The 12,091-nt window shown below is 38.6% G+C and overlaps 1 protein-coding gene across 1 annotated transcript in view; it reads left to right on the plus strand.

The window, feature by feature from the left end:
• The window catches only part of MBP (myelin basic protein), an 86,069-nt gene that overhangs the window by 63,154 nt on the left and 10,824 nt on the right, over positions 1–12,091 (plus strand). Inside the window, exon 3 of the mRNA XM_063165052.1 lies at positions 3,883–4,313. Coding sequence (XP_063021122.1) covers positions 3,883–4,313 — 431 coding nt within the window. The remainder of the gene's footprint in view (positions 1–3,882; positions 4,314–12,091) is intronic.

Below are 12,091 nucleotides of genomic sequence, written 5' to 3' on the forward strand. Positions count from 1 at the left end.
TGCTACAGCTTACCAGAGATCTTTAAATCTCAGCTGTGACAAAGTTGATTAATTTCTAGGTGTTACCTTTTGTTGTTCAAGTGACTAAACAGATGAATCAATACAAAAAGTCAGATGTTTTAACCAATATTTTGTTGTCAGCATTTCAGCAAAAATACTGACATTAACTTAAGAATTGAGGACTATACTGCATTGTATTTTACTATCCAGTTGACATCTATAGAAAAGAGAGGACCTAAAAGGTAGAAAAGGATAAATACAGATTATATTTCATTTACTGAAAAACAGTGCTTTATATATATAGATGACTTAAGCTAAAATGAAAGGTTGATTTAGAAGTTCAGTAATTTCCATCTTCATACCCTGAGAAAAGAGGGCTGAGAAAAAGGAAGTGTAATCAATCACAGCAGCCTGTCCTTATGATAAAGTGTCTTAAATATTTGGTGTTGCAAAGTTGATTAATGCACTTTCTGGCATTTGTAATGTGTAAATAATACTTAAGATTTCATACAAATATTTAAGCACTGTGACTGTTGATCTTAGCCTCTCTTGAGAACCCAAAGTAACGTAATGTACTTCGGCTTTTATCAGCTTCATCTTCCTCGTTTGTTTTACAGCATTTGTAGAGGGAGCAGCAGTAGGAATGTGAGAGGAATTACAAGTATCTGCAAGAAAGCAAGACTGGAGAGGAGTAGGAGGAGATGAAAAACTTGTAATCTTTTTTAAAACTCCTAGCTTAACGACGTCTTTCCAGGCTGTCCTCTGTATGGAAGCGGCAGACTCAAGGGGATGCTGTGATAGAGCAGCCCTTCCAAGTGACCCATGGGAAGGATATTTGTATCCGAGGTCCCTCGATGGGAAATTGTCCTTTGCATAGAACAGATTTCCGTGGTTGTTGAGAGGAGCTGTTTGAAGCATTGGGCTGAGAGGTCCCAGCCAATTAGCAGCTTCGGGAAAAGAGTTATTTTCATTCTCCAGAAATGGGATAAACTATCCATGTCTAATCAAGCACCAAGGCCACAGTAGTTTTAAAATACTTATATTTTAAATAGGACCTAACTCCTATTAAGGATAATGAAGAATTGGATTTATTTTTGTGTCTTTGAAAGCACCTTTGCACTTTCTCTTTGGTTTCATTAACAGAGTGCTAAGAATTTTTTTGTCCATCTGTATTCCTCTTTTTGGAAGTCACTTGGAGTCTTGTTCCCTCTGACTGGTTTTGGGCTAATGTGAGGAGGTGCTTTTCTCGTGCTCTCATTTGTACAGCTCTCAAGAACCATATGCACTTAAAAATAAATAGAAGATACTTCCATAGCCTTCTAGCTAATGCCTATGGCAATGTATCCTGCTGTACTTCATTTTACAAGGATTAGCAAAAAAAAGCCAAAGATCTCTTCCTCCCTGGGCAACTTTCTTTTGTACAAGAGATATGGTACAGGTCGTGTGCTCTATTGTAAGAAAGAGCTTCATTTTACAAAGAAAAACAACTTGAAAAAATAGTAGCTATACACAGCATTTACAACAGGTTATAATAAAAGTCTGAATATTTGTTTTAAAATTAACAAGTAAGCATACATTTATATAATCCATTAATTCTGGATGTCCTTAGGGCATTATTAAAGTGATCTGTCTCTCCAAATGCACTGGAAGACTTTGATTAGTTAGCAACAATATTAACAGTATCTCTCTTACGTGTTTTTATATATTAGAGAAGACATAAGCATGAAGAAAATTTAGAGGCAAACTTATATGTGTGCTTTCACTGCTGAGATAAAGCCTCCAGAAAGATTTATACTTTATAGCTGACTGCTATGCATTGGGAGAAGCTACTTTGGTGGCACAAATACCCTTCTTTGTTGCTTACCAATACCCGTATTCAGAGGCACAAAGAACAACTGTTGTAAAAATATTAGTATGCAGATGCTCTGGTGTTTTGTTAATGCATTTAATTAAGTACAATAACTCTTTTGTTTGCTTTTCTTTTTCTGTCCTTGAATGGATTTGTATCATGGTATAGAACCTAGGCTTAGGGTCGCTGTTTAAAATGTTTTGCAGTTTCAGAATGTGTTTCACATCCAAGTTAGTTACTTTCCTTTTGTTCTATTAAGAAAGTCATTTGGGTATGTTACTAGTTTCTAATAAGTTTGAGAGCATCTTTTCAGGAAAACTCAAATTCCAAAGTTGCCAGCAAATATTTTCACCACTAATGAGGTCTTCAGTGAGAATTAGGCACTGGTTGAATAATTGTATTTCTGAGAGACTTTAAGATGTTTTAACCTAAGAATTTTTTCTTGAACATTTTCTAGCTAGTTTTCACAAAAAAAAAAAAATGCACAGCAAAACTGCACTTTATGTTTTTATATGAAAAACTGTAGCAGGCTATTATAACCAATTGTAACCAACATACAGGTTTTGCAGAAGCCATCATTGTGCTGTCTTGTGTTGTTACCCATAAAATTATTTCAGAATTATTCTCAGCCTGAGAAAAGATTTCCTTAGTCCCCTGTGGATGGTTGAAACCATATTAAATGACTGTGTCAAGTCTAAAACTGCTCTGCTGAATCAGCAAAGTGCTTGAGCCCAGAGTACTTTGAAAAGACAGCAGTATTTGTCAGATCCTGTCCCTCCCATGGCAACAAGGACCAAATCAAATGAGGATGTAAAAAGGTAATTGGGAGACCCTAAAGGTAACACATGACTAACTTATTTCTGAGTTTCTGAGCTCCCTTAACTCCAAAAAACATTTACGACACAGAGTGTGTGGGAGGTGTCTGTGCTGAAGGTTGCTCCTGAAGCAATGACCTTCTGATACTCTTTTGGTGTTCCTTAGAGATAAGTCATAGTCTTCAGTAGGTGGTTTCTTTAGAAGACTAGGAGTCATGGTATAGACCATAAAAACTTCCATAAATTTTTAGTCACTGAAAGAAGGAGCTACTACTCGTGAAGGAAGGACTAAGTGTACTGCAGCTGATGTTTCTCAGGGGCTTTACTGGGTGCATCAGAACACAACTCTGGAGAAGGCAGCAGGCATTTCACTTACCACAGGGGTCTGCCTTGGCACCTTTCTTGGCAAAAAAAAAAGCTTGTTAGTTGCTGGTAATTGTTCTTGTCACTTCTCACAAGCACTGAATACAAATTGGACAGTTCAGTTTTAGTTTAGGCCTTCAGCATCAGTGCTAGGACATTGTGCCTGGAGTGCCAGGATCATCACACATGGACAAAAACTGTCATGAGAGGCCAAGTAGAAATTGCAGTTTAGTGCTCTCTTTCTTGAAGTGAGGAAAAGTTCAATAGTGGGGCAAAAAACCCCTTCCCCTCACTGTGCTAGTTTGATCCATATCGTAGTTACAGTGAGGGATTCCAAATGAGGCCATAAGCTCTGACGTTGTGGAGAGGGAAAGGGCCCTTGTGAAAGCACAGATCTGCAATCTCAGTGGGTTTTCCCCCCCCTCCATTTTGGAGAAGGATGGTATAATTAGAGTTCCAAACCTCAAGGGAAAGTACAGGAATTCTGATTTCTCACTGAAAGCCTCCTCATCCACAAGCCTTCCATGTGAATAGTTAGTTTCAGTTATGTTTCAAGAAATCTATCAATCTATTTATAAATGTGTTTAAAAAAAAAAAAGAAAACCAAAACCTGCACACACACACCCCAAAAATCACCTAGAACTACTGCAAATTTGTGTGAGAACATCACTCTGGTTTCAGTTCCAAGATAACTTAATGTTCTTTAAGGCTGGAAGAGAACATAGTTTCATTGCAACTGCACATATTAAGGGTTTTGTATGAAATGAGCATCTCAAGGCAAGGGAAAGAAAGCAGCATTGTTCCAGGGCTGTTTTTCACAGGCCTGTATTCATATCTCATCCTTGTTGTTTGCAGGAGAGGCAGATGTGAACCAGAACAATGGGACCTCCACGAAGAGCCCAGCGGTGACAGACTCCAAAGGCACAGCAGACCCGAAGAATGCCTGGCCCGAGGCCAACCCAGCTGACAGGACTGGTCGCCCCCACTTGATCCGCCTCTTTTCCCGAGATGCCCCAGGAAGAGAAGACAACACCTTCAAAGATCGGCCCTCAGAGTCAGACGAGCTACAGACCATCCAAGAGGACAGTGCAGCAGCTTCAGAGAATTCGGATTTGATGGCTTCACAAAAACGCTCCTCTTTCCGGCACGGATCAAAACTGGCATCTGCGAGCACTATAGACCATGCCAGACATGGATCCCCACGGCACAGAGACTCGGGCATACTTGACTCGCTGGGCAGATTCTTTGGAGGTGAAAGGCACGTTCCCCGGCGGGGCTCGGGCAAGGTGAGCTCTGAGGAATAGAGAACTGCAAGGCTACAGCAAACACAGTACAGTTAAAGAGGAAGGGTGGGTCTGAAAGAAGGGTCTCACTGCTATAAGGCAAGAGTTGACCTAGCCAGCGGGATGGTACTTGTAATATAATGCTTGGCTTTAAACTGAAAACAGCAACAGCAAAAAAAGCAAAGATCTGGGAAACAAGAGGAGCTACTCTGGGCAGTGACATGGAGTATTAGAAATCCAGAGGGCTCTAGAAACATTACTGGGAGGAATTTTTATGAGCATTTAATGTGGTGTGTTGTATGCATTTCTATGCTGTGCCGTTTAGAGAAACTTCAGTCTGCTTTTGTGTGTTGTTCTTAAATATTTGCAAAAGGGGGCTGGCTGAGAGCACTAAATGCAAGATGATCTCTACATATCTTGGCACTAACTGAGGGGCAAGCTTGGAAATAGATGTTAGAAAAGGAATTGTGGCCAAATTCTCAGCCTGCTTGTGCAAGAGTATGTTTAAAGTCAGTTGACAGCATTGCCAGGGAGATGGCTCGAAAGATACTATCCTGAATCCCAGATGTACAAAATAATCCAGCTGCTTTATTCTGACAAGAAGTTGAGATTTATTCCAAGCATTTCATATTAGAAATTGCATAACAAGCCATTTCTACACTATCAGTTCTAAACCAAGGGCATTGATGAAAGACTCTTAGTTAAATTCTTCCCTTTTCCAGGATACCTGCCTCCTCTGATAAATTATGCAGCTGGCATATTAGTTATTCAAGTGGCAGAGTTTAATTTGTTTTCACTGTACCTTTTGCCATGTAAGTGATAAGTAGAGTCTTGTGTTTGTGTGTTCACACACTACATAAGCATTCAAATGGAGCTGCTGTAGGGCTGTAAAACTTTTCTTTCAGCTGAATTTGTTGTAGTTGCTCAAGTTGTGTGTTGCAAAAAGCAGAATTCGTAGTTGCTGGCTGTGCCTAAATTTTTGAAAATCCTTTGACAACCTTTGAGGTCTGTTCAGTGTTCCAGCCTGTGATCTGTGCTGTCTCTCAGTGCTGCACTGGGACACGACACTGTGGTGTAAACCTGATCTGTGGTGGTCCCACAGCTGTGGCTGTCAGTGTCCTTCACAGCTTCACACCTGGAAGCACAATGTGTAATAGCCCTTGCCTGAAGAGTTGTTGTAATGTAGAGACCACTGGATGAAAAATACTCTAGAAACTTAAAACCAGAAGTTTCTCACACTTGGTGGGCAGTACTAAGCAAGCTGGGTGTTTTGTTCTTTTTATTTCTCACCTTTACCAACGGGCACCTGTAATGCTATTGACAAAGATTCAGCAGCCAGGCAGTTTTTTCTGTAGTAACATTTCTGTGTGTAATGTTCATAAATGCAACAAGCCGTTGCTGTGAACATAAAGAAAACCTTTTTTCTTATTGTTACTGCAAAAAACAGAGACTGTTCCCAGCTGCTGTTTTCTGGGACCTGGTTGGCCAGCTCAACTCTTGCTGTTTTGTTCATGTACTGTGTTACTCGATGAAAAATAGTGTATGAAATGTGCTTTGTACACCAAGGTGACAATACCAAAAAGTTAGATTCTGCATACAGAATATACAGAGGTATGTGCATTCCTGTGTGGCAATAAATCAAACCAATCAACTCAGTTTTTAGGAGTAATGACTAAAAAGTGTCTGCCAACTGTACAAAGTCTGTGTTTTATCCTTTGGCGTGAACATGATTGCAATGATTCTCTGTAGATTTTGATGTAATTATGTATGAGAAGACAGGAGATCACGTCTTTTATCTCTGCTGTAAAATGCTATTTTGAAGAACTTAAATGTCTGCAAAACAGAACAGAATTATGGACAATTCTGACATTTTTTACCAAGCAGAAGTAGTTGTTTGGGACTTTTTTCCCTTAAGAACGACTATTCCTTGAGTTATGGAGTCCGGATTTGCAGATCTGAGCTGGAAGCACAGACAAGTTGAATTATTTTGGCAAAAGTCTGTCGCATTAGGACTTCCAGTGCCAAAGCATCTCTAGCACTCTTCCACACAATGATAATATTGATGTACATCCTAGGAAACATTCCTAGGAAGCTCTCTTGTGGGAGGGCTTCAGTGTGGAAAGTATTGAGCAAGTGGCACAGTCATTTCAACTCTTATTTATTTAGCCTCTGAAACAATGCCTTTTGGTTTCTTGTATCAAGAAAGGCTTGTGGTGTCATTTATTTATACAAGAGTAGACAGAGGAAATCTAGATGGCTCATTCATGCTTAAACCCTAAATAGTTGTTGCCATTTGCTGATTTTTGTAGAAGATCACTGATAGATGATGAAAGTGTTCATGGACCAGCTGAAATAGAATGAAGTCCCTTGGCAGTATTCCAGACTTCACTAAGTAAACAGGTCTTTGATAAATAAGATACCACTAAAAGCACCTTAAAGGATAAATTTCAAAGGCCTGAAAAGTTCTTAGAGCTGCACTGTTTATTTGCTTGCACTTTCTTCTTTCTTTATTTTGAAGCATTTCAAAGCAATTCTGCAGCTGCCTTTCTTGCAGTCTTCCTTTTTCAGCCAGCCCATGCCTCAGTGGGAGCATCTCAACTACCCACACCAGCAAGCACTGGAATGCAAAGACAACACTTGCTCTTTGTACAGATTTAGGGCTGACATTCAAGCAAAACACATTATAAATTCTTTGTGGAGGCATTTTCTTCTTGCATCCATAGCTAAGAAGTACATTAATGAATAATATTCACTATTGTGTCCAGAAAGGTGGGGTGGGAACAATGCTGGGACTGTTTCATGGCCTCCTTTTCTCATGTGGAGCAGGTTCTCCTCTGCTCTGCAATTCTGAAGTTAGATGGCATGGGAGTTCCATGGGAGTTGTTAAAAATAGAAATACTGGAATGTACAGAAATACTCCTTTTCCTCTAAGGGGCAGCAAGTGCATTTGCCATTTTTCCCCCAATCTCATCGAGATTTTGGATAGCTGAAACTCAATTAAAACCAGCTTGAATTTTGTACTTTTAAGAAAAACTTTTAAGGTAGAATATTTGAAACAAAACTGTTGTTGTGCACAGCTCAAATTTAATCGTATTAAAAAAAAGAATTTTAAATGATGACAGAAACTGTGGTGCAGACATTTTAAATAGCATGCAAGAGAGAGTAGCATAACAATAATTTATTTCCTTTCTAATCTTTATAGAATATTTGTCTAAGCAAGTTTGTTAAAACGATCAAATGTTCTTTGTGCCTCCTAGATTCTGGGCCTGTATTCAACTTCAGTATGTACTGACTGCTATTTTGTTTCTTTGATGCAGTTGTTTTGTAAACCTTTTGTTTATGATTTTACTTTTTTTTTTCTACTAAGTTTGGTTTGTGAAACAAGAACTTATCTGTCCCGGTTTAACATTTTGTATTAACTTACTAAACTTTAAACTACATTTGTGACACAGATCAAACAAACAAAAATATGTGAGTGACAGTAAATAATAGGTGAGGCAAGACTTAGTGAAAGATTGAATCAGTTTCTCTTTTACATTTTGCTTCAGTTTGGTATGCAATCTTGTAACTGTCTCCTGTTGCCTGAATGAAGCCTTGCTCCTGCATTTCCTTCCCAGCCTGTGTGTTTGGGTGCAGGAAATGTGGAATGTAGAGATGGGGCTTCCCCATGCTACAGACAGATACAAGGCAGGAGCAGCACTGGGCTGAAGTTCTTCTCAGCTTGAGCAGAACCAGGGTTTGGGATCAGCATTTCTGATTCAGCAGATCCAAACCCACTCCTGAGCTAAGCAGTTGCTGGAGCGGGGATCTACAAAAATGGTTGTGATAACCATGCTAAGGCAAAAAGTTTAGGAACCACAGTTTTAAAAAATGCCATGGAGGGATAAATCAATCAGAATCCTTTTTCTTTTTTTTTTTTTTTTTTTTTTGCACTTGAACTCTATTCACATTTCCTGTGGAAGCTTTAATGTATACTACAGCACCATGAAGAATTTGAAATGCAGTAAAATCAGTGCTAGTCTGACTAGTATATGATGTGATTTAAGTAAATACTTAATGTGATTTTAATTTCCAAGTCTTAGTTTTCAGGGAGTGGTATTGCTTGTGATACACTGTTTTGTAAAACCTGCTGTGCAAGCAGTATGCTTGTAAAAAAATTTTATAGAGTTTATAGTGGTTGTAACAATAATTTTGTTTTAATCTTTTGCTTTTTATGTGCTTTATGTATTCATTAAACTGTTTACATCACAAAAACCAGTGTACTAATGATTTAATTTGTTTTAAATGCTTTAATCCTTTAACAGAAGTTGCAACAAACTACTACTTGTACATGACAGGTTTTTAGTTCACTAAGAGGCTGCCTGTCCTTCTGCAAAATTCAGTTAGAACAGTGCATTGGACAGAAGGGAATAGAGAAGTTTCCTTCTGGAAGGAAAATTAGGCTTTGAATAATCAAAGCTCCTGAAGCTGATGTTCTCAATGAATCTGGCCTCTCATTTCACTAAAAATGAATTAGTGTAACAGAACTGCCAGTCTGAAGCTCTTTTAGCTTGTGCAGTGGTAGAGCCTCAGACTTCTTTAGATATGCCTGGTTTAAAAAAAAATCACCTGCACAAAACAAGGGAATACCAACAGGTGAGTACACACACCATGTGAGAAGTGAAAGGCCTATGAGCCACCATCATGGCATTGACTGTGACATGTTCATTTAACACCTGTATGACCATAAACATGTTACTTATGCCTAATAATTACCACATTACTTAATGGACTAGGACTTGCATTTTCAAGGAGGTTACTAATTGAAGTAATTACTGCAAGGTACTAGAGGAGTTTGGGAATTGGGAATAGCTTAAATGCTCTTTAAGTGGTAGTTCAAAGTGCAAGCACTAAAATTTACTTTAGTGATGCTTTGTGCTCACCTGACATCAGCTGCATGGCAAGGTTTGTTTAGAAATGGGATGAAGTATTTGGGGCTTGCTGATTTGTTTTACAAGTTAAAGAGGAGATCATGACTGGGAGAATGCCTGTGTGCTTCATGGCGTTTACTGGTTTTTATATGGTCTTGTGCCTCTTACATTCAGATACGTACTAGTAACATGTTCAGGCTAAAATACAAATTAATCCACTAAAGCATTTGAAGGATCTCTGTTTCTAATCACTCCACAGCAAATTAAACTTCTAACAGGATCTTTCAGTTCAGTCTTTGCTTGACTATTTCTAGAGTCTTCTATCCACTAATATGATATAATAATAACAGTAGTATGTGTAAGTTGCATACAGAAGAGCTCCAAGGATTCTTTTAAGCACTTGGTGAAGTTCAAAGCTTGTGGTGCCCTTTGCCTGGGCCTGAGCCTGATGGCAGAGCTGGTGGAGGAGCACTGATGGAAGTTTTGGGATCTTTTGGTGGGAATTGGCTTCAGCTGTTCTCAGCCATGCCTCTCTTGTTCACCTGCATGGCCCCTCAGCCCAGCTGAGAGTAAGGTCTGGATTTAATTTTAAATATATCAGAGGGGGTGTTTGTTTAAACAAGTGCAAGGCCCAGGCAGGGAGGTACATACAGATGGCTAAAATTTACATACAGATAATCAAAAAGAGTTATTAAAAATTTAGCACAAGGATTTTCTCTGCCTAAGAACGATTTATTGTTTACTTCTCTGCAGATGAAGAAGTTTGTTAAGAAATTGCTTTATATTAAAATCTGCTATATTAGTTTTTTCTATCACATTCCTTGCAAATGAAGAACTGCATTAGCTTTAGCCCTTTCCATCCTAGAATGCCAAAATAAATTACTGTACTTCAGCTGTTTTTCAGATTACACAATGGTAAATGCTTCCAGATAAAAAACCAGAGCAAAAGTTACTAATTTTTTGTCTCTGACCTTTTGTACCTCTGTCATCACATAGCATTAGTAACAATTGCTGGCTTTCACCTTTTTTACTGATGCAAAATATCTCACCATGTTCCTGAAATGGTCTCCATTTAAGATGCATTACACTGCATAGTTACTTGGTTTCATTTCTGACCTGCACAAGAAATTGCCCACTGCAATTTTCAGGTGATTTTACTGAATTTTTTACAAATCAATTAAAAACTAATTCTTTTGACACATCTACTTCTCCAGTTTTGATACATCATACAATTAATGTACCTTGGAAACTGTATGAGCCTCAGGTTTGGAGTGGTCCATCTTCCCCACTTTATACTAACAGTATTGTTGGAAATTTTACCATGTGTTTCTTTCAAAGAAATATTCTATTAACCATGCCATGTCTAAATATTTCATAAGAGTAAACCCTTCTTGCTATTACACTCTCTCTACCAGTTATGCTGAGACAGGCAATAGAGCTTTTAACAGCCTGTATGAGAGCTTAGCTTGTCACTTGCTTACCTAATAAAGGCAGAAAAGAAATAGAATTGGGCCAATCCAACAAAGATGAGAACTGATCAAATATTTGGTGGGTGGGTAGGTGGTTGAGTGGGTGGTTGAGTATGTGCAATCTGAGATTTCCAGAAACCAAGGTTGTAGTAACATTTTTCTGGCCAGCAGCTGTAAAGTGATTGTGTACACCTGGTATTTATAGCTTTGTTTTCCAAATAATTCCCATCTTGTTTATTGTATTACCTTCATGACTATATGAAAATACCAGGGAACAGGACATCTAAAAATTGTATAAATGATTGCTTTCTTACAAATGGCCTTACCCATAACCCCATGATGTTACATTGTTTTGCTGTAGCAACATCAGCAAACAGATGTATCTCCATCAAATATGCAGGTGATCAGTAGAAACTGATCATGGTGAGTGTCAGTGCAGAATGCCTTCCATATCTTGCCATGTGCAGTAAAGTCCTAAAGGCTGCAAAGTTTGATGGTAGCAGGAGCTACTTGGAGAATACCTACTAGCCAGTCTTTTTTTTTTTTTTTTTCCTGGAATGATGATTCTCAAACAAAATCCAAAACAAATCCAGCCAAGAAAACCCCCATCCAAACCATGGATCATTTCAACAAAGTTTAATCTATGTCATTGATACCAATTTGAACATTAACAGAACAATACTGAGTATGCATCAGAGATTGTGTCCAAGCAGATAAAGAACTTCTGTTATGAAGAATACTTGAATAAAATCATTCATGCTAGGCAGAAAAAATGCTTCAAAAAAGCCAAGTTCAATTAAAGCACTGGGTTTTGCCTCTGAAACCATTTATCAAGTGTCACAACCATGGAATAAACTGGACTCAGGGAGAAAACCCAGAAGGTATGATGGCACTGGTCTCACATTTGAGTCCCATCATAAACCAGAACTCTCCTGAAAAACTGCTCCCATTCTTCTTTTTTCCCCAGTAATTCTTTTGCCTGCTAATTTATGCACACTAATCATCAAGGCACTAAAGGGTAATGGGGTTATGGAGAAATGTTGTTCTGGATTATTGACTGGCACCTCTCTTGATGGGAGTGTTCTCCATTGTTTCCTTCCTTGTGTTTCTTACTTTTCAGTCATCTCTGCTCACTGCCACATTTGTTATTCCTGTCATTCTGCTAGGAATTCTTCCTCTTTTTGTTCATCGCATCTTTCTAAACAAAGATTGATCTCAGCACAACCCTGAAAGGCAGAATCCTCTGCATTCTACATCCCTCCTCCTGCCAATTCTCCTCTATACCTTTGAGCAAGTAATTTAATTTCTGTCATATCTTCCACATTAGTAAAAATTAACAGTACCATTACAGGGATGTGTGGCTCATCCTTCCTAAAGTGATTTTAGAAGCCTGCTGAATTAG

The sequence above is a fragment of the Melospiza melodia genome, chromosome 1 (genome assembly GCF_035770615.1).
Source record: "Melospiza melodia melodia isolate bMelMel2 chromosome 1, bMelMel2.pri, whole genome shotgun sequence".
Classification (NCBI taxonomy): domain Eukaryota; kingdom Metazoa; phylum Chordata; class Aves; order Passeriformes; family Passerellidae; genus Melospiza; species Melospiza melodia.